We start from the raw sequence: 23733 nt of genomic DNA on the forward strand, positions 1-23733 counted from the left end.
ATACCAAATATGCTAATAAAAGACAAAAGAAACAAAATATGAATCAAATGACAAAATTTTGTGCAGGCTTGGGGAGTAACGGCAAAAATGATGTTGGCAAGCTGTTTGGATTTATTTTCATTTAGTTTCTGTCGCATTTGATGTTCGTTTTGCCGGAGATCAAAGAGATCAAAGCCAGGAGAGAAAGCTTACCGCGTGTTGTGAGTCATCATTTTATTTATATTTCGTTTATTTTGTCTTTTACTAGCATATTTGGTATTGGAGTCATCCAAAAGTAATTGAAAGTAATCAAGTTAAAGTAACCCTACCCAACCCTGCGTTCTGTCCCATTTTATGTTATTTTTGCCGGAGATCAAAGAGATCAAAGCCAGGAGAGAAAGCTTACCACGTGTTGTGAGTCATCATTTTATTCATATTTCGTTTATTTTGTCTTTTACTAGCATATTTGGTATTGGAGTCATCCAAAAGTAATTGAAAGTAATCAAGTTAAAGTAACCCTACCCAACCCTGCGTTCTGTCCCATTTTATGTTATTTTTGCCGGAGATCAAAGAGATCAAAGCCAGGAGAGAAAGCTTACCACGTGTTGTGAGTCATCATTTTATTCATATTTCGTTTATTTTGTCTTTTACTAGCATATTTGGTATTGGAGTCATCCAAAAGTAATTGAAAGTAATCAAGTTAAAGTAACCCTACCCAACCCTGCGTTCTGTCCCATTTTATGTTATTTTTGCCGGAGATCAAAGAGATCAAAGCCAGGAGAGAAAGCTCACCATGTGTTGTGAGTCATCATTCTATTCATATTTAGTTTCTGTTGTCTTTTATTAGCATATTTGGTATTGGAATCATCCAAAAGTAATTGAAAGTAATCAAGTTAAAGTAACCCTACCCGACCCTGTTTCTGTCACATTTTATGTTAGTTTTGCCGGAGATCAAAGCCAGGAGAGAAAGCTTACCACGTGTTGTGAGTCATCATTTTATTCATATTTAGTTTCTTTTGTCTTTTGTCGAGATTTATGATATTTTATGTGGAAAATAAAGCAAATGCCTGAGGCCCTGTAGCCCGCAGGGACAACAGATTTAACATAAACTGCGTTTTCCTTATTCCTCACAACAAAATGTTCATTCATATATATATGATATAAGAAAACACATGTACAATATAACATGTTAAACTACATAAATAAATAGATAAAAACTGACGCCATGACGTCCACTGGTCCACTGATGTCCTTTTTACCTATCACTGGTCAAAGTAGAATTTAGTAATTATGCATCATTTGTTGTATTACTCAAGTGTTGTATGTATTATGGAAAATTCTCCAAGTGGAGAATAATATCAATCGGCCTATTGCCAAGTTAACAAAACAAGTATTTCTGTAAATTCTGAAAAATCAATCAATAAATCACAACTTACCATACATTTAAAGCACTGGATAACAGGTAAGTTGATATCTGCAATTTCATTTAAAATGAAATTTACTAGGCTTGAGTGGTAAGAAGCTAGTTGATACCAGTAAGTACCTAATTAGCTACTTTCAAGGCAGACACGACCACTGTTGTTTTACTTTCTTTATTAATTGTTTTTAATGTGAACATCTCATCTTCGTATTCATTAGCCGTACCGCTTATCCTCATTAGGGTCGCGGGGGGGCTGGAGCCCATCCCAGCCATCTCCGGGCAGTGGGCAGGGGACACCCTGAACTGGTTGCCAGCCAATCGCAGGGCACACTGGGACAGACAACTCGCTCGCTCACACCTAGGGACAATTTGGACCGGCCAATTCACCTGAAATGCATGTTTTTGGAACGTGGGAGGAAACCGGAGTGCCCGGAGGAAACCCACGCAAGCACGGGGGAGAACATACAAACTCCGCACAGGAAGTCTGGAGCTGGATTTGAACCCACGACAGGTTCCCATGACATGAACTGTGCCGCACAAGCGCTAACCACTGCGCCGCCGTGCTGCCCAATGTGAACATAGGGTTAGTTTTTAATTTAATTTAATTGCTTTCAATTGCACTTGTTTTCTGGAGCTAGGTGTATTTGATCTGAGATTATACATTATAACATTGCTGCTCCTTTTTTATGTGCATGTGTGTTTTTGTTCATGTATCTGTACTCCTCGGCATATCTCCCCAGAACACTCTGGCCACTCCAGCGTATCCCTGACTCCCAGCTGACTCAAGCAGACAGGAAACCCAAAGGTGAAAACCCGACTTCATGCTCATTAACTCAGCATTATAAAGCAGAAGGCGCAAAATAATTGGAAGTGGCTTAGGTGGTCTGAGCGTTCACACAAAGTCGGTGAGCAACGCTTGAAACAACAGTGAGCAATGGCAATCCCAAGTATGGCAACTAAATCATTATCAAACATGTCCAAAACTTGACATCAAGTTACATTTTGTTGAGTTTCCGGCATTGCAAAAAACATTTTTCACTTTTGAATGAATTGACTCATGTATTATTGCAAAGGTTGTACGGCCTACAAACGTTATTTCTTTTTACAACAATTCTTTCACAAGATTTCCATTTCTTTTTATTTCCTGATATATTTTGTCGCATAATATTAACATTTTTGGGGGCTTATTTAGTCGGTTGCACAACACACAACTGTATTTAATCACATTTTATAGTGGAAGTACAATGTTGGCAACAAGATTGACTTGGTATCATTGGAAATTATTTGAATGCAGCGCAAACCTTTTCTTCTTTCTCCCTGTTTTATTTTTATTTTTTTAATTCCTTTAAAAAAAGTTTATTTTTTCCTAGCTGTTATTTTTTTCTTTTTGTACTTGATTTACTTTTTTTTCCTTTGTTTCTTTCTTTTCTTTTTTTCTGTCTTTTTTCTGAATTTTTCCTTCTTTTTTCTCTTCCTTTTGTTTTCTTTTTTTCTCAGCTTTTCACTACTTTTTCATTTTGGTATTTTTTTTTGTTCAATTCCCCCCTTTCCTTTAAGTCATTTTGTGCATAATTTTACATAATATTTAGTCGTGTAGGGATTAAAGAAGCAAAAACAACCTGAAGAGCCGTTTGGGACCCGAAAGAGCCGGTTCTCTTTAGTGAGCCGAGCCGAAGAAGCCGGTTCTCGAAAAACTCTACTGACTTTACTTTTCAACTTCGTTCGACATTGACTTCAAAATACCGCATTTAGAAAACGGCCTCAGGGGAACCTGTGTATTGTTACCTTCATGCACTGTAACTTTGACCTAATTTGCTTCTTAATTAGCAATTTCAAGCCCTGATTTTCGTGCGCTGGCTAGATTTTCTTGTGCGCTGAGAATGTGCATGCAGTGCGTGATTGAGGGAACATTGGTGGTGGGTCTGACAAGCACATGGTCTTCCCCCGATCTGCCAGCTCATATTCTTTCACCAGTTGTAAGTTCACCACCTTCCAAAAAAAAAGGAAGGATGAGAATAAAATTTGCACAGACCAGGCATGTCCAAAGTCCATTTGCGGCCCATGATCAAATTATTACCTGCCCGCGGCCACTGTCATAACATTATTATATAACAATATGTTAACCCATTTTGTAACAATGACAATAAAGGTATATTCTATTCTATTCTATTCTATTATCATGTGACCCGCCAGTAATGTTGACTGCAGCAAAATACGAATTTGTACCAAAAACAACAACAATATCATCATCATTTCACCAGATGATGGCAGCAGCCATTTGGGCACCTTGCTCTTCGCTTTTTGAGTGAATTTTAGCCCATTTTACATTTCCGATATGGCGGCTGTAAATAAAAAAACTTAAGTTGACAATGAGGGCTGCCGCTTCCAGGATAAGTGGAAATCGGGATAAACTGTGTCAGCCTAACTTGCCAGGAGGTTGTGACTGTTTTCTCACAGAATATGATATCAAAAGGCACTGCCAGACAAAAACTGTCACGAAACGGGCCGGGGAGCAGGAAGTCGGAACTCATTTGCGTAGATGATCTGTCACTTTAATTACAATCTAGGCAATACTCAGATCAAACAGGCATGAACAGGTTTTCAACAAGGGTAAACAATGATCTGGCAAAGGGCCGTTCCAAAAGGAACGCTTAAGTACTCCAAGAGAAATCAGTCCAATGCGTCTCAGCCAGTGTCGAGGGGCGGGGCCAGCTGGGCGCCATGACAACCGTGCAGGACATGACAAAAACCCGATGACTACAAAAAGTTAACTGGAAATGAACGCTGTGAGAAGGTGAAACAACTGGAAGCTGCGGCACTTTTTCTCGAGACCTTTTTCTCGAGACCCTGTGGGTCAAAATGCTTTCACGGATGGTGAATTAATTAAAAACTGTTGGCCGAATAGTCGGCCCTCACAAATTTTCAGTTTACCAAATCTGGCCCACTTTCTGGCCCACTCTCTATGGGCACCATAGAGAGTATCCTGACCAGCTGTATCTCTGTGTGGTGTGGAGGCTGCAGTGCCTCCGACTGGGGTAGTGTGAGGAGGGTGATGAGGACAGCAGAGAAAATCATCGGGACTTCTCTCCCCTCCATTCAGGACATTGGCCAGAAGCGCTGCCTATCCCATGCTAAAAACATTATCGGGGACCCCTCTCACCCCCATCATGGACTGTTCACTCTGCTAGCCTCTGGGAAGAGGTACTGCAGTGTGCGGTGCAGGACCACCAGGTTCCACAATAGTCTTGTCCCCCTGGCCATTAGACTGTTAAATGGTCAATCAAACACATAGTAAATCTAAACTGCTGCTAATCTGTACATCTGTTGGTTTTGTTTGACTTTTTGCACTACTGGCAGTTCTTTATAGCTAGCCACTCCTTGCACATCTGTTTCTCTGCACTATTGTACTTACAGTGTTATTGTTACAGTGTTATTGTTACTGTTTACCTGACTTGTTTACCTGACTGCCCATTTTGCACATCTGGTTAGCTGCTCCTCTTGCACTCTTTGCACTACTGTAAAATACTATACATAGCCATAATTATTTAGTATATTATTAGTACTTCAATACTCCAACTCAATACAATATTTTATTTATATCTGTACATTCAAGGGAACTGTGCGGGTCAGATGTATCGACATTTCGTTCTGTATACTCGTGTACTAGAATGACAATAAAGTAGATCTTAATCTGAATCTGAATCTTTCTGAAAAGTTTGGACACCGCTGGCAGAGTCAGATTGTCAGCCACAAATACCAGTATCATCTGAACAATCTTAAAGGGGATTATTCTCCCGAATCATGGTATGTGATAGTAGAGCTGGATATGAAAAAAAACCATCATAATCAAAAAGGCTGTCGAGCCTAACATGGCAGTATCCCCGCCCCATTCACACCCCTCCCTCCCCACCGCAACCCTCCCACGCAAATCAGTGCCACTTAATGTGATTATTGGCATTGAAAAAATATTTTCTTGTGCATTACATTAGATAGATAGATAGATAGATACTTTATTCATCCCCGCAGGGAAATTCACACTTCCAGCAGCATCCCTGCGCTGGAGAACAAAACAATAATAAAGCAAAAAGAATACAATAGACAAATACCCAGTGTTACGTGCTAATACCCACTGTAGCGTGTTATATAGAGTATCTAGATAGTGCTACACAGAATACACATTGCAATAAAATACAGTAATATGCAATGTAGGGGGTGTGTTTTAATGTGGGCCTTTACTCCGTCGGGTGGAGTTAAAGAGCCTCATGGCATGAGGAAGAAAAGATCTCTTCAGTCTGTCCGTGGTACAAGACTGTGACAGCAGTCTGCCGCTGAAGCTGCTCTTCTTTCTGGATCTAATGCTGTGTAGTGGATGTGATGAATTTCATTACATGAAAGTTGTTTATTCCTTTGAAATACATAATCTAAACTGCACAATTTTATTTCGGAGATGAATTTCAACAAACCTAAAAGAAAAAAACCTGAGGAAAAAAATGTATAGAATTGTCTGAAAAATAATCCTATCTAAATCTGAATCTTGATTAGTTTTTCCCATTTTCAAATGGATTTGGTAATACAGACCGCATTTATGGCAACTGTTTCTATTTCAGGGCCTACTCCTTAGTACAGGGGTGTCAAACTCATTTTAACTCGGGGGACACACGATAGAACAAACATTCTCTTTGGGGCCGGACTAGTAGATTAAAGAGAAAGAAAAAGAGAGATAAGGAAATAAGAGAAAGAGGGAGGGAAAAGGAGAGAGGCCGGGACAAAGAAAGAGAGAGATGGAGAGAGCGTGAGAAACAAAAGATAAAAAGTCATGAGAGAGGGGGAAAAGAAAGGGAGAAGTAGAAATAAATCCAAAGAGAAATACAAAGACAGAAGGAGAGAAAAGAGAAAAGAAAGCGCGAAGGGTAGGAAGAGAGAAAGAGAAAAGAGAGAAAAAGGAAAAAAAGAAGTTGGAGCAAAATAAGTTAAAAAGACACAGAGAGGGAAAGAGACAAAGAGCAACAAAGGAAGAGGAAAAGAGATACACAGAGAGTGAAATAGACAGAGACAGAGTGGGAGAAAATGGGTGGAAAAAGAGAGAGAGAGAGAGAGAGAGAGAGAGAGAGAGAGAGAGAGAGAGAGAGAGAGAGAGAGAGAGAGAGAGAGAGAGAGAGAGAGAGAGAGAGATAAATAAATAAATAAATACAAGTCCAGTGTCTTTGTGATAGGCACCTGGCTTCGGCAACATCAAGTTGACATATTTCAACCTGCAGCTTGTTTCTCTCTTGCGCTTCTCCGAGTGTTGTCTCGCGGGCCGGATTCAATCCCTTAGAGGGCCTGATCTGGCCCGCGGGCCGCCTGTTCGACACCTGTGCCTTAGTAAGTGATGTTTAGCCTGCCCTCATTGTGATCCCGAATAGATTATCCTCACCAATTTCATCAAGAACCTATTAGTTTGGTCATCACTAAGTTGTATTTGTAATGCATCACAAGGTAATTGAACAGGTTGAGAATTGATGGCCGGTAGGACCACCTCCATATATAAGATATAGCACAGAGGTCTCTTATTAGCAACATCTTTCACCTTGGCAGTCGAAAAAGCAAGCCCCGAGGTCTATCGCTGGAAGGCATAACCGATCAATACCACCATTTCCTAAAGGTCTTTTCGTCGAGCTGCAGCAATGTGGAAGCTTCATCCATATTCTTTTATGATGACATTTGATGCAAGACTGTCCGTCCACTGCAGGATTCCTACTTGGATTTTACAGCTCTTAGCAGCGAACAGCCCACCTGCCAAGACATGGAGGGGCGGCCCGCCTAAATAATGAATCTTGTTTTCACTCCACGGAGTGAGGACAACCATGTGGGAGCTTCTCTCCTACGCTTCTTCCTTGAAGGTTTTCACTTCTGTGTGTTCCCTGTAGAAAGGTAGTCGGTTTCCTGCCCAAAACATGAAATCCACACCACCAAGGACAACCCAACCTTCGTACGGGGATTCTCAGAGGCATAGGACGGAGCATTAAATGAAGGCACTTAAAAAAGGTTATCGCGTGGAATTTTAGGTTGACTTTAAAGTGCAACTTCATTTACACTTTCATGATTCCAGGGTTGGGTAGGGTTACCTTAACTGGATTTCTTTCAATTACTTTTGGATTACTCCAATACCAAATATGCTATTAAAAGACAAAAGAAACTAAATATGAATAAAATGACAAAATTTTGTGCAGGCTTGGGGAGTAACGGTCTGGAGCCCATCCCAGCCATCTCCGGAGTGGGCAGGGGACACCCTGAACTGGTTGCCAGCCAATGGCAGGGCACACAGGGACGGACACTCATTCACACCTAGGGACAATTTGGACCGGCCAATCCACCTGAAATGCATGTTTTTGGAGCGTGGGAGGAACCCGGAGTGCCCGGAGGAAACCCACGCAAGCACGGGGAGAACATACAAACTCCGCACAGGAAGTCTGGAGCTGGATTTGAACCCACGACAGGTTCCCATGACATGAACTGTGCCGCACAAGTGCTAACCACTGCGCCGCCGTGCTGCCCTTGAGAGTCATCATTTTATTTATATTTAGTTTCTTTTGTCTTTTATTAGCATATTTGGTATTGGAGTAATCCAAAAGTAATTGAGAGTAATCAAGTTAAAGTAACCCTACACAACCCTGCATGATTCATGGATCCCGTCACCGCCTTTGTTTGGGCACTGCTGAGGACGCATTAGTGATGGTTCCTGGCCTGGGTTTGTGTTGTGGCAAGGTTTGCAGCAGTTCATTCCTTGATGTTGTCAGCACAGTTCTTTTTCTGTTTTCCTCTCTGTCTGCACTCGACTTTGCCCTGGAGAATGATCTTGGTTCTTGTGACGTGACCATATCCAGGGTTGGCTAGGGTTACTTTAACTGGATTACTTTCAACTACTTTTGGATGACTCCAATACCAAATATGCAAATAAAAGACAAAAAAAACTAAATATAAATAAAATGATGACTCACAACACGTGGTAAGCTTTCTCTCCTGGCTTTGATCTCTAATTATTCTAATTATTATATTTCTGTTTTGTTTTTCTTATTATCATTAAAGAGTAATTACCTGTCCGACATGAGTATGCATGGCACCAAGTAACGGTGGCGTGTTTCACTTGAAAAGTTTCAAACTGAAGGGATGGTACAAGTGAAGTCACAGTTAAAAAGTCAGGGCTCTTGGTGGCCATTTGTGAAGCATAAATGATGCAGAAAAACATTAGCATTAACATTTTAAAGCCCGCTTCATTAAAGCCTCATTAGAACGTGTTAACTCAAGTAGAGTGTGGAGTTTTATGAACCTTCTAAAAGTCGAACATAAAAGTATCAAAAGTAACTTAACACGATTAAATAAAAAAATACGTATTCAGATATTATATTTCCTGTAAATAATTATCCTTTGTGATTGGTTTTAACAGCAATATTATTCAAATCTTAATTGGATTTCAAGAAGCGATTACCTTAAATGTTCGTAGATGCCAAAATGTAAAAACCGGAATCTCTTTAAAAACAATTTCAACTGCACCTGAAATTGAATTTATAATCATGGATACAGCTGCTCCTTTTTGAAGAAAAAAAAAAACGTGCATAAAGTAGCAAAACACTTGGGCAAGTCTATTAAAAAAAAAGTTCCATTAAGATAAAGATTAAACATGTACTGGACCTGCAGAGGATCATGACCGAATCCCTGAACCAGCATGGATGTACAATCAGCTTTGGGGGACATAATAGAATAGAATAGAATAAACCTTTATTGTCATTGTTACAAAATGGGTTAACGTATTGTGACAACGAAATTGGGCATGACACTCCAGTTTCACACATTTACAGTGAGGTAAAAAACCCAAGAAGATAAAGGAACAGAGAAGATAAGGTTATAAAACAAGGAGGATAAGGTTATAGTTATAATTTACACAATACTTAAACAAGAAATTTCGGCATGTAAATGCAAATAATATCACTAACCTCCGGTTTGCTGATGATGGTGCCAGACTGGCAGGAGAAGAAAAAGAATGATAAACTGCATGGACATAAATATCAACCCAGGATGGGATGGAAATGAGCACAGGGGAAAAAAGCAATAATAATGAACAACAATCCCAGAAGTATCACGACAAAGAACTTGAACCTGCTACCTAGTTTACATATCTGTGAGCTGTCATATCTAAAGAGCGGTCAAGATCAGAAATCCTGGCCAGAATTTTAGACCACAGTTGCACTTCCCAGACTTAAACAACTCTGAAGAGACAAGAACATTGCAGTGACATAGAAAATCTGTATCATGAAAGCATTGGTTACTTATATCCTCCTCTCCACTACAGCAAAGCTTAAAAGGAAAATCCAAACCATGAAGATGTGATAATACAGGAAACATCCAGGTATAAGCTACAAAGCCCATCAGACAAGATAGATAGTTTCTTTTGCCTTTTATTAGCATATTTGGTATTGGAGTAATCCAAAAGTAATTGAAAGTAATCAAGTTAAAGTAACCCTACCCAACCCTGTGCGCAACACCATTACAGGACACATAGCACCTTACGAAGAGCTGTTGATATCTGCACGGACGAAGACTGCAGTGATATGGTCACGTCACAAGAACATCAAGACTGGCCAAGATCATTTTCCAGGGCAAAGTCAAGGGCAGACAGAGAGGAAAACAGAAAAAGAACTGTGCTGACAACATCAAGGAATGAACTGCTGCCAACCTCCAGGAACCATCACTAGTGCGTCCTCAGTAGTGTCCAAACAAAGGCGGTGACGGGATCCATGAATCATGCAGGGTTGTGTAGGGTTACTTTAACTTGATTACTTTCAATTACCGTACTTTTGGATTATTCCAATACCAAATATGCTAATAAAAGACAAAAGAAACTAAATATGAATAAAATGATGACTCACAACACGTGGTAAGCTTTCTCTCCTGGCTTTGATCTCTATGATCTCCGGCAAAACGAACATAAAATGCGACAGAAACAAAATGAAAAGAAATCCAAACAGCTTGCCAACATCATTTTTGCCGTTCCATGTATTCTGTTACTCCCAAAGCCTGCACAAAATGTAGTCATTTTATTCATATTTAGTTTCTTTTGTCTTTTATTAGCATATTTGGTATTGGAGTAATCCAAAAGTAATTGAAAGTAATCCAGTTAAAGTAACCCTACCCAACCCTGATTGGGACTATGATTGGCATTCATCCCAAATAAAATGACTTAGAGCCTCAAAATATAAAGCTAAATCTGAGTAACAGCATCATTAAAAAATCCATGGTTTTGAGTTAGTAACAAATTAATCTTGTGAAAATGACACAACACAAATAAGTTATGAACTAAATACAAAAAAGTAACAAAATCTTTTTGGACAATTTTAGGATAATTTCTATATCAATTCCTCGAAATTGGCATTGATATGGGAAGACTGGCATGTAGTGGAACATGGTCATCAATTTGCGAGTACAGTGGAGCCTCGGTTTTCGAACGCCTCTCAGTTCGAACAAATCGAAGTCCGACCAAAAATTTCGAGAAATTCTTGCTTCGCTGTTCGGTCAAAAAATCGGAGTTCCAACGCTGGTAATGCGTGAGTGCGTACGAGTGTTTTAGCCCCTAATTATGCCTCTGAAGAAAGTCAGTGCAAGCAGCAAAGTTGCTACAGGTGAAAAAAGAAAAGTAGTGCGAACAACTATTGCATTTAGGAAAGAAATAATTGCAGAATATGAAGGAGGTGTTCGAGTGTCTGATCTTGCTAGGGAATACAGCATGGCTAAATCTACGATCAGTACGATACGAAATAATAAGGAGGCTGTGAAATCTAATGATGTGGCTAAGGGAGTGAGTGCTATAAGCAAGCAACGGCCGCAAGTTTTGGAAGAGGTTGAAAAACTTTTGATGATTTTCCTCCCCCCACCGTCCACTTGCGCCTTCTGCTGACCACCACAAAGGTAAGAAATCCTATTCATAATTATTTTCTTAATCCTTTTTTTAAAATTTTTACACGTTCATGTTAGCGTAATCTTTCGTAAGGAAGATTACGATAACGCGAACGTACGATTAGCCTGGGTTAGCTTTTTATTTACGTTAAACATTCAAGGTAAACATTCAGAGTGTTGGAACGGATTAAAACGATTTACATTATTTCTAATGGGAAAAATGATTTTGGTGATCGAACAAATCCGTTTTCGAACAGGGTTCTGGAACTGATTATGGTCGAGAACTGAGGTTCCACTGTATTGTAGTCAACAGGCATTGTGACAAATTTAATTTTTTTTAGAGAATTATTTTTAGTCTCCGAGACAATTTTGGTTCTCTAACCTTTGTATTTGTTGTGATAAAGAAAAAAGTATTGGCCATGGACTATTTTACGATCACCCTTAATCCTAACACTGACAGTTGAGCACGTTCTGATGGCCTCCAGAGAGGAGAACCATTTTGGCAAAGTTGGAGTGATGATTCATGATAGCTTTGAACATTTCCAACGAGAACTGTCACCGTGCATTCCACCTAAACTTCCCGTGTGTGTGTGTGTGCATACGTACCGTAAATTCCGGACTATAAGCCGCTACTTTTTTCCCAAACTTTCAACCCTGCGGCTTATTCAGTGATGCGGCCAATTTATGTCATTTTTCTAACGGCCGCCAGCGGCGCTCGAGTACAAAAGGTAAGATTTAGACTGGTGGAATATATGCGCGGAGGAAGACTGCAACTTCTTAGCTTGTGCACAAATTAAATTAGCGTAGACATATCCTCATCATGCAAATTGCAAAAAGAAAGGCACATGACACAGCTTTCAAGCTAAACGCAATCGAGCAGTCCAATAAAGAAGGAAAACAGAGCTACTGGTAGCGTGTTTTTCAATAAGGGAGCGTGGAACGACTTCTATATGACAAAGTCTCTTTCCCATACTGAAGGAAGACGATTTTGATGACATCAGATATAAGTAGGAAGATGAGTACGGTTTACCGTGATTTCTACATATACGGTATGTTTTTTAAACAGACCCGTTTACTGTGTTGCGAGCGTGTTGCTAGTAGCGTTTTTCGACCCTTCTCAGCCACGGTTTGGGATGAAAGTTATAATATTATTATTAAAGCTTTGAAAACTCTCTCGGTGTACCGTCTTTCTTTGTAAATATGTGTAACCATGTATAATATGTATTTGCAACTGTATATTTTTGTAATGTATTTATTTTAGAGACTTATTCTGATATGTTTTCCACGGGCGAATCAAGAAGAAGGGGCGGAGCAAACGCGGGCTGATGGAAAGTGGGGTAAAGGTGAGTGAGACCTGTTGTCGCGGCGGACAATAGTGGATATATATATTTTCCCACCCTTACCTTTGGAAATATAGACTTTTTTTCCTTGGATTAGTTTCAACGGGTACCCGGACTCTGCATCAAACCTTAAGTAACGGTATCATTTTCTGTTCATTTTGCTGTCTGTGGTTTTTGTACTGTGTACTTTATATTCAGTTACAATCGCGGAACTCAAAATCGTGTTCGGGTTAATTTTGTGACTGTGTTACATGTTTTAATGTGGGCGCATGCGGCTTATATACAGGTGCGGCTCGTGTAAGTACAAAAGCGGATATCCTCCTAAAATGTGGTGGGTGCGGTTTATAATCAGGTGCGCTCTATAGTCCGGAATTTACGGTATACGTGTTTCCTTTTCTTACGAACCAATATTTCCCTCAACCCATCCCTGAAGATGCACAAGCGATTAACATCAAAAGAGATAAAATATGGTGGGTGAATTCACATCTAGTTCAAGGAATTAACAGAAAGAATTTTGGGCCGCTCTGACTGCATCTGGTGTAATTATCCTGTCCTGAACTACTCCACTGGGAACCATAAATGAAAGAACAGTTACTGTTCCCTTTTTCTAATTTCCCCCAACTAATAACAACTGAATATTTTAAGCCGATATGCCAGTGAAACACTCAATCCTTGTTGGAATAATGCAATTAAACTTGCTGTCATTTTTCACCTTGGGGACCGGAGTGTTTCCATTAGGAGTCATGATAAGTGACTGCAGCCAGAAAAATAAAACTAGTGTTAAGGAACTATTGTGGAAAATAGCTTTTTTTAATGACTTAGGGAATACAGCATGGCTAAGGAAAAAAGAGTCTCTAGAGCAGGGGTGTCAAACTCATTTTAACCCGGGGGCCACACGAAAGACCAAATATTCTCTCGGGGGCCGGACTAGTAGATTAAAGAAAATGAAAAAGAGAGAGGGTGGGACAAACAAAGAGAGAAAGGGAGAAAGAAAGAGAGAAGAGAGTGAGAGAGAGAGAGAGAGAAAGAAAGAGAATGTGAGAAACAAAAGAGATAAAAAGAGAACTAGTGAGAGTGGGGGAGGTAAAGAGAAAGAAAGAAATACACAGAGAATTAGAAAGCGAGAAGGAGAGAAAAGAGAAGGAGAGAAAAAGAGAAGGGGAAAGCAAGAGAAAGAGGGAGAAAGAGAGAAGAGAGGGAGAGAAAAGGAAAAGAGAAGAGAGAGAATAATAAGGTAAAAAGACACAGAGAAAGACAAAAAGGAACAAAAAAAGAAAAGAGAGAGAGAGAGAGAGAGAAAGTGAAAGGGAGAGATGGAGAGTGAGAGAAAACAGAGGAAGAGAGAGAGAAAGAGAGAGAGACAGAGAGAGGGGTGAATACAAGTACAGTGTTTGTGAGAGGCAGCTGGCTTTGGCCACATCAAGTGGACATATTTCAACATGCAGCTTGTTTTTCTCTTGTGCTTCCCTCAGCATTGTCTCGCGGGCCGGATTCAATCCCTTAGTGGGCCTGATCCGGCCCGCGGGCCGCCTGTTTGATACCCCTGCTCTAGAGCACTCAAACCTTTCCTGTGAGGGCCACATAACTTTTCCCTTCTCTGATGAGGGGCCGGGTCATTTTGTAACAAAAAAAGTGTGATGATTGCAGGAGTGCCTAAATGTAAAAACTTATTGTACATCTCACCTGCAAAATAGATGGTAAATGTCAGTCTCACACGACACCATTTACTTGTTGACATTAGGAGTGATTTATTGAACAAGTCTCATTAAATCACGTGAGGTCCCGTGAGACTTGCCCCCGACACCCTTCTCTGACCTGTGAGACTATGTCACCTAGTGGCGATATACTGGTACTTCACTTTTTCTGCTTTACAAAACAACACCAAAATCCCAAAATATAACATTTTACCTAGTCAGCAACCCTTGTTGTGCCGTATAAAATAGTTACTAACTAATAGTTAATCATGAAAATAGTTCATAACTAAGGAACATTTTAATGCAAAAGTGTGAATGAGCGAGCGAGTTGTCTGTCCCTGTGTGCCCTGCGATTGGCTGGCAACCAGTTCAGGGTGTCCCCTGCCCACTGCCCGATGATTGCTGGGATGGGCTCCAGCACCCCCGCGACCCTACTGAGGATAAGCAGTGTAGCTAATGAGATGAGATGACAAATACACATATATGAACAAAAAAAATCAAAATGCTTTCTGGTATTGTTCAGGGGGCCGGACCAAAATGTGGAGGCGGGCCGCATCCGGCCCGCGGGCTGTAGTTTGGGGACCACTGCTCTAGAGTGTCTACCTATAATTCCAAACCAAGTACATAATTTGCTTATTTCTCGAAAATGTGCTTGTGCCTCTATAAATCTGGCCTCATTATAATATAAACTGTAAATCGCAACGTGCAAAGATAATCTCATAATTCAAAAGTGGCTTAGGATTCTTTACTGGTCTTGCGGCCATTCCAAATATAATAGAATAGAAGAATAGAATAGAATAGAATAGAATAGAATAGAATATGCCCTTATTGTCATTGTTACAACATGGGTGTTAAAGTCAATCATTATTAAGACTATTTCGTGGCCATATTTACACAAATAAAATACATATATATTGTTAAAATCTAATCATACCCAAGAGCAGATTTTACTCACGTCCTCCATGTGATGTTGGTACAAGGGAAAGAGACCCCGTGGGCGTGATTTATTATACTTCAGGGAGAAATAGCACACATGAGCATTTCACAATAAAAGAATATAAGATTGATAAACGTACAAGAGATGCAATTAGACTGATTATTGAAACGTTACTTCATGTGTGTGTGTGTGTGTGAAAGATTGTTTTTATATTTTGGAATATAAAAACAAGTTGTATTCACACAGTGAATTCTGAGAAATTTTACAACCAAAACGACCAACCTATCAATGGGATATATTGTAACAACGAAATTGGACGACTCCAGTCCCACATTTTACAGTGAGGATAATGAAACAAAGAGATAAAGGAACAAAGAACATGTTTTAACTGTCTTTGTTGTAAATAGGCTCTGCTTCCTCCGGAGGGGGGGGGGGGGGGGGGGGGGGGGGGGGGTGATGAGGGGGGGTGAGGGACAAACAGAAATGGTGGATCCAACTGGATGTTTGATCTTACAGAACACACAATGTAATAATGTAATGTAATGTGTAATACAATATGTAATAAAGTATGTAATGCCAAGATTCAACGCAAATTAATAATTAATTCATAGGTTTAAGACCGATTTAAATAGGCAAGACATTTACATAACACTATACAGAACACGTAGTGTTTTACAACTATACTCTCTCTCTCTCTCTCTCTCTCTCTCTCTCTCTCTCTCTCTCTCTCTCTCTTTCTCTCTCTCTCTCTTTTTCACCCCCTTTCTCCCACTCTGTCTCTGTCTCTTTCACTCTCTGTGTCTCTTTTTTTCTCTTCCTTTGTTGCTCTTTGTCTCTTTCACTCTCTGTGTCTCTCTTTTTCCCTTCCTTTGTTGCTCTTTGTCTCTTCCTCTCTCAGTCTTTTAACCTCTTTTGCTCTAACTTCCTTTTTTCCTTTTCTCTCTTTTCTCTTTCTCTCTTCATACCCTTTGCGCTTTTTCTCTTTCCTCTCTTTCTGTCTTTCTATTTCCCTTTGGATTTCTTTCTTCCTCTCCCTTTCTTTTCCCCCTCTCTCACGACTTTTTCTCTTTGTTTCTCACGCTCTCTCCCTTTCTCTCTTTTTTTCTTTCTTTGTCCCGGCCTGTCTCCTTTTCCCTCCCTCTTTCTCTTATTTCTTTATCTCTCTTTTTCTTTCTCTTTCATCTACTAGTCCGGCCCCCGACAGAATGTTTCTTCTATTGTGTGGCCCCCCCCGAGTTAAAATGAGTTTGACACCCCTGCTCTAAAGGGAATGTCATTGATTTTTTTAGACTGTAGGGCTCAAAAACATACTTAACTAACAAAAGTATGATACAGAAATGTGTCAAAATGCACATTGGACAGTGTAGGAAGTGGCATAATTGCATGATACAAATCCGACCAGAACAAAGCCATGACATAATTTCAAGGGGATATTTACAGTGTTCTGGTTTGCCCGCGTCCCTGCGTCCTAGACGCATCATTTTTGTTGGGGACGCATCGTCTCAAATCAACGCAACTTTTTGGACAACAAATTGTCATTATTACCCGATTACATTTTTTTTAAACAAATATTTTCGTCACTTTTCGGCAGGCAGATCCGGCAGATGTTGTTTTGGTCTCGCGGTTCGAGTTTTCGTCTGCACGCCGATCTCGAGTTGTGTGGTGAAAAGTCCGTCACTTTTTAGAGAACCGGCTTTTTCGGCTCAACTCATTCAAGAGAGCCGGCTCTCAAACGGCTCACTTGCTTTGATGCATTATATTATGAATTATTATGTTCAGGGTTGGGTAGGGCTACTTTAACTTGATTACTTTCAATTACTTTTGTATTACTCCAATACCAAATATGCTAATAAAAGACAAAAAAGACAAAATTTGAATCAAATGACTACATTTTGTGCAGGCTTGGGGAGTAACGGAATACATGGAACGGCAAAAATGACGTCGGCAAGCTGTTTGGATTTATTTTCATTTTGTTTCTGTCGCATTTTATGTTCGTTTTGCCGGAGATCAAAGCCAGGAGAGAAAGCTTACCATGTGTTGTGAGTCATCATTTTATTCATATTGAGTTTCTTTTGTCTTTTATTAGCATATTTGGTATTGGAGTCATCCAAAAGTCATTAAAAGTAATCCAGTTAAAGTAACCCTACCCAACCCTGATTATGTTGCATAAAGAAGTTAAGAAAAAAAGGAAGTATAAAAGGAGAAAATGAAAAAAAGACAAGTTTGTGGTGATCCCTTTAATCGGTATATTACCAACAATAATTTGATGCAGAAAATGAATTAATAATTTGATGATTAAAACTGAATGAATATATAGATTTTTATTATATATTTGTCACCGATTTACGATTTCAACCTCGATAACACTAAATTTTGGGGACCCCTAGATCTCTGTTGGGACCCATAGATTTTTGAGCATCCTCATCACTTTTCACAGGTAAAATGAACACTGTATGTATCTCCTGGTTTATTGTAACCGAGAGAGGAAAACTTACGCGATGTACTGCTCCGTTTTGTTGAACTTCTTGGCAAGATACTTGGCCGATGCTTTGCTGGGAATCTTGACGAAAGACATCTCTTTACCGAAGCGCGTCAAGTTGCACGGCGTCTCACACACACAATAGTCGTTGTCTCTCTCGACGAGAAAGTCTGGAAACGCAGAGGACACCAAAGGAGGAAGTTAAATGTTGATTTATCACGGAGGAGGATTGACGAATAAGCAAGGCCGACAGAGAGAAGGGACGCTGCAGTGTTGTGCAACAGACGCCGCGAGCTGTGGCTGACAGGTTCGATTTTGTCCTGTGGACATCTGAGAGTGCGAGTCAATTACGAAACAGACAGAAGGCTCCAAGGCATGTCTATGAGACGCAGACAGCTGAGGGTTGGTGTAGGGAAATTGATGCGAATGGCTGGAAGCAACGCTTTTGCAAGATCTCCTTAACCGGGGATCACACATCAAGCTAAATTTGCCTGATTTCCTATATCTCTAATCTCATCTCATTAGCTACACCGCTTATCCTCAGTAGGGTCGCGGGGGTGCTGGAGCCCATCCCAGCAATCATCGGGCTTTGGGCAGGGGACACCCTGAACTGGTTGCCAGCCAATCGCAGGGCACACGGGGACAGACAACTCACTCGCTCATTCACACCGAGGTACAATTTGGACCGGCCAATTCACCTGAAATGCATGTTTTTGGGATGTGGGAGGAAACCGTAGTGCCCGGAGGAAACCCACGCAAGCACGGGGAGAACATACAAACTCCGCACAGGAAGTCTGGAGCTGGATTTGAACCCACGCAGGGGGTTCCCAAGACATGAACTGTGCCGCACATGCGCTAACCACTGCGCCGCCGTGCTGCCCTGATTTCCTATATGTGCTCACAAAGTCCCTGATAATCAGATCTCTTTGACACATCATCCTGACTGGTTTTCATTTGGTTTGGACCGACCAAAGTGATGTTTCCTGACTAATTCAGAGAAAATATGAGAGATGGAATTATCTGTTAAGGAAGTAAAAGATGTAATAGTAAGGGAACGGTAAGAGCTTGCTCTGTCCACTCCACGCATCGGCCCGGTATTGCAGTACCTCCGGGAACGGTGCATTCGCAATGATCGCAGCAAGGCTTTAGGGCTAGATATGGATAATGGATAATGAATAACGAAGATAGAACAATAACCCTTAAAAACCCCAACCCCTATACTTATAATCAATGATCCCTCTAAGCTGCGCGCGTGCGCACTGCCCGCACATTCTCAGCGCACAAGAAAATCTAGCCAGCTCACAAGAATCAGGGCTCGAAATTGCTAATTAAGAAGCAAATTGAGTCACAAGTTACAGTGCATGAAGGCAAAAATACACGGGTTCCCCTGACGTTGTGTTCTAAATGCGGTATTTTGAAGTCAAGGTTGAAGTAGAACGACGTTGAGTAAAGTCAGTAGAGTTTTTCGAGAACGGGCTTCTTCGGCTCGGCTCACTAAAAGGAACCGGCTCTTTCGGGTCCTAAACGGCTCTTCGGGTTGTTTTTGCTTCTTTCATCCCTATATGACCAAATATTATGTAAAATTATGCACAAAATGACTTAAATTAAGGGGGAATAGAACAAAAAAGAAAAAAATACCAAAATGAAAAAGTAGTGAAAAGCTGAGAAAAAAAGAAATAAAAGGAAGAGAAAAAAGAAGGAAAAATTCAGAAAAAAAAGCCAGACAAAGGAAAAGAAAGAAACAAAGGGAAACAAGTAAATAGATAACAAAAGAAAGAAGTAGCAGCTAGGAAAAAATAAAAACAATGAGATTTTTTTTAAAGGAATTTAAAAAAATCGAAAAAAACAGGGAAAAAGAAGAAAATTTTTGTGTTGCATTCAAATAATTTCCAACTATATCAAGTCAATCTTGTTACCAACATTATACTTCCACTAAAATCCAGGCCGCAAAATCCATTGCGGCCTGGTCATCCTGAAAGGGTCCCTTCTCAAGGTTTCTTCATTTGCCTCATGTTGAGGTTTTTGAGTTTTTCCTTGCCCTCATGTTGGTTTCAGATCAGGGGATGGTTTAATAATCATCTGAAATAATAGTCTGTGCAATAACCTGTGGAGCTCTTTGAGACTCTTTGTGATTAAGGGCGTCACAAATAAAAATGACTTGACTTGCCTTGACTTGACACGTTATCAGGGTTGGGTAGGGTTACTTTAACTGGATTACTTTCAATGACTTTTGGATTACTCCAATACCAAATATGCTAATAAAAGACTAAAGAAACTAAATATGAATAAAATGATGACTCATAACACGTGGTAAGCTTTCTCTCCTGGCTTTGATCTCTTTGATCTCCGGCAAAACGAACGTAAAATGTGACAGAAACAAAATGAAAATAAATCCCAACATCATTTTTGCCGTTCCATGTATTCCGTTACTCCCCAAGCCTGCACAAAATTTTGTCATTTTATTTATATTTAGTTTCTTTTGTCTTTTATTAGCATATTTGGTACTGGAGTCATCCAAAAGTATTTGAAAGTAATCCAGTTAAAGTAACCCTACCCAACCCTGATTATTATGCCCTTTAAGTGCTTTGTACTGCATCTATCACGTTGTCATATACAAACCCTTATCCGCCAGGAACATAAGTAAAAAAGTGGGCGTGTCTATATTTACATATGAAGTGAATACAGGTATTATTTGAACACCCTGCTATTTAGCTATTTCTCCCATGGAGGGACCTGAAATTTTCATTTTTTTGGTGAGATTTTTGTTGATGTAAGCTTTTTGGACCATTAATTTAGGACCTTGCTTCAAAATAGGACGCTTCTCCATTGGGTTGGAAACCCAGTGGAATTTGATGGCAGAGATGAACAAGGTCTTTATTTACTGTTATGTTGAAATGTCTGAGATGATGTATCACCTGTTGAGTCACTGTCTTCATGTTTTGGTTTGGCTTGGTTTTTCTTGCGCACGGCTAAACTTTTAATCCTGTAATAAATAAGTCATTGGTATGCAGGGTTGGGTAGGGTTACTTTAACTGGATTACTTTCAATTACTTTTGGATGACTCCAATACCAAATATGCTCATAAAAGACAAAAGAAACGAAATATGAATAAAATGACTCCATTTCGTGCAGGTTTGGGGAGTGACGGAATACATGGAATGTTGGCAAGCCGTTTGGATTGATTTTCATTTTGTTTCCGTCGCATTTGATGTTCGTTTTGCCGGAGATCAAAGAGATCAAAGCCAGGAGAGATAGCTTACCACCTGTTGTGAGTTATCATTTGATTCATCTTGAGTTTCTTTTGTCTTTTATTAGCATATTTGGTATTGGAGTCATCCAAAAGTAATTGAAAGTAATCCAGTTAAAATAACCCTACCCAACCCAGGATATAATGATGGCAAACATTGCTTAGTCCCTGGATTCAGGCATCTTCAACTTTTTCCAATGTTTCCTTCTCTAGCTCCTCACTTTAGCCATTTGGCTGCAAGCAATAGCTAACCGCTAGTCTTTATTGTTATTAGCTGCTTCATCCTTCAGTCCTTCAGTCTCTCATGCAGGGTTGGGTAGGGTTACATTAACTGGATTACTTTCAATTACTTTTGGATGACTCCAATAGCAAATATGCTAATAAAAGACAAAAGAAACTCAATATGAATAAAATGGCTAAATTTTGTGCAGGCTTTGGGAGTGACGGAATACATGGAAGGGCAAAAAGCTGTTTGTATTTATTTTCATTTTGTTTCTGTCGCATTTTATGTTCGTTTTGCCGGAGATCAAAGAGATCAAAGCCAGGAGAGAAAGCTTACCACGTGTTGTGAGTCATCATTTTATTCATATTTACTTTCTTTTGTCTTTTATTAGCATATTTGGTATTGGAGTCATCCAAAAGTAATTGAAAGTAATCCAGTTAAAGTAACCCTACCCAACCCTGTTGGTATGAGCACCAGTCTCAAAATCATCTGCCTTAGTATTCTAATCTTCTCTTCCATTTCTTTGTGTAGTTGTTGATTTTCACTTGTACTCTTGTCAATATGGCTCAAGTACCTCTTTAAGTTTCTCAAGTTTCGTTTTCCATTCTCACCACGTAGCTCTTAAGTCCCATAAAGCTTCTCTTGATTTATGTCATTTCTTTGCGCCCATTCTCCAGCTCAATTTTTGTTTCCATCAGTTTATCCAGCATTTCCTCCATTTTCTCTGCATTTTTCTCTATTTTGTTATCCATCTCGTCAAAGCGATCTTGCCTCTTTTCAGTTCGCTCTTTTACCAATAATTGACCATTATTTGTTGCTAGCGTCAAGCTAGAGTGGCTAACAAGGACTCAACAAGAATGTGGCAGGTTCGTAATAATTGTGCAGCCCATGACACGGAATACGATCAGTATGAACATAGTTGTCAATTTTTCTTTGATATAATTGAGGTTCTCCACGGTCTCAATAATTGTCATGTCCTGCACGGTTGTCATGGTGCCCAGCTGGCCCCGCCCCTTGACACCGGCTCACGAAAGATGCCAAAAGGGGTACTGCAAAGGTTTTTTTTGTTTTTTTTGAAGGGGCGTCGCTACTTCGCTGATTTTCACTTTTCGCGAATGGTTTTGGTCCCCATTAACCGGGTCTAAAAAAAAATAAAAATAAAATAAAATAATGTACGCACCTTTAGCATTTTTGAAGGGGCGTCGCTACTTTGTGGATTTTCACTTTTCGCGGGTGGTTTTGGTCCCCATTAACCGCGATAACCGAGGTCCCACTGTAATACCACATTTCCTCAGACCGGTACAGATAGTCAAATCTTAAGTAGTTATTGATGCTGATACTATTTACCAATATCATTTGTTTGTGAATTTTTCTCACCTCTACAAGAATTTTACCTTTAAAACAGAACATTTTATTTAACATCACATTTATTTGAAAGGATATAACCATTACCTAATTTGATGTCCCCAAATATCCTGAATACATTAGTGAGTACTGATACCATGAAATGGGATGGTACCAAAACCAATACGATAATTGGTATCAGCACTTACTGTCATGTCCTGCACGGTTGTCATGGTGCCCAGCTGGCCCCGCCCCTTGACACCGGCTGACCTGCATTTCCTGATTACTCCTATGGGTACTTAAACTGCCCTTTGCCAGATCGTTGTTTACCCTTGTTGAAAACCTGTTCATGCCTGTTTGATACCTGTTTATTCTTGTTGTGCTTGTTGGACTTTGTTGCACTTCGGTGTAACATTCTGAGAGATTCTGTTGAATCCCGTTAAATGCCTAGTCTGTAGTTTTGCCCGCATTTGAGCCTGCTTTGTTTTGTTTTTGGTCCGTTTGTGTGTCGGACAACTTTTTTTTTCTCAATTAAAATGACAGATCGTCAAATGAGTTCCTACTTCCTGCTTCCCGACCCGTTTCAAGACCGTCCCGTTCCGTTTCGTGACAATAATCTCAAAGAATACAAATGCATTATTTGTTAATGTATCATTTTAAATATAGTTATCAATCAAAACTATCAAATGTAGTAGTTTCTTACCCAAGGCTGGATCTGCACATTCCTTATACTGCTCAGGGGTGCAGTAGGGGGCGTCTCCTGCAGGGCAAAGTAGAAAACACCATTGATTGAAGCTAATCATTTCCACATAATGAGATTTCCCCATTATTTGACAAAATAGTGCTAGGAATATCAAATACTTCATCTGTGTACCGTAAATTCCGGACTATAGAGCGCACCTGATTATAGGCCGCACCCACCACATTTCGGGAGGAAAACCGATTTTGTACATACACAAGCCGCACCTGTATATTACCCGAATGCGCCCACGATGCAAAAATTCAACACAAACACAAAATTAACCCATGCCCGACACAGTCTAAAACTTACAGCCGGCAAAAGAAACGGAAATTTATACCGGTACTTAAGGTTTGATGCAGACCTGCAGAGTCCGGGTGCTCGTTAAAAATAATCCAAGG

General features: G+C 40.0%; 1 protein-coding gene across 2 annotated transcripts in view; it reads right to left on the bottom strand.

Annotated features, from left to right (window-relative positions):
• The window catches only part of LOC148364830 (acid-sensing ion channel 1), a 425191-nt gene that overhangs the window by 20755 nt on the left and 380703 nt on the right, over positions 1 to 23733 (bottom strand). For both annotated transcript variants that reach the window (XM_088339028.1, XM_088339027.1), the window contains 2 exons: positions 23297 to 23353; positions 17796 to 17949 (listed from right to left, as the gene is read on the bottom strand). In XM_088339028.1, coding sequence (XP_088195154.1) covers positions 17796 to 17949; positions 23297 to 23353 — 211 coding nt within the window. The remainder of the gene's footprint in view (positions 1 to 17795; positions 17950 to 23296; positions 23354 to 23733) is intronic.

Source organism: Urocampus carinirostris, chromosome 6 (assembly GCF_059441175.1).
Source record: "Urocampus carinirostris isolate Australia breed hairy pipefish chromosome 6, RoL_Ucar_1.0, whole genome shotgun sequence".
NCBI classification, from domain to species: domain Eukaryota; kingdom Metazoa; phylum Chordata; class Actinopteri; order Syngnathiformes; family Syngnathidae; genus Urocampus; species Urocampus carinirostris.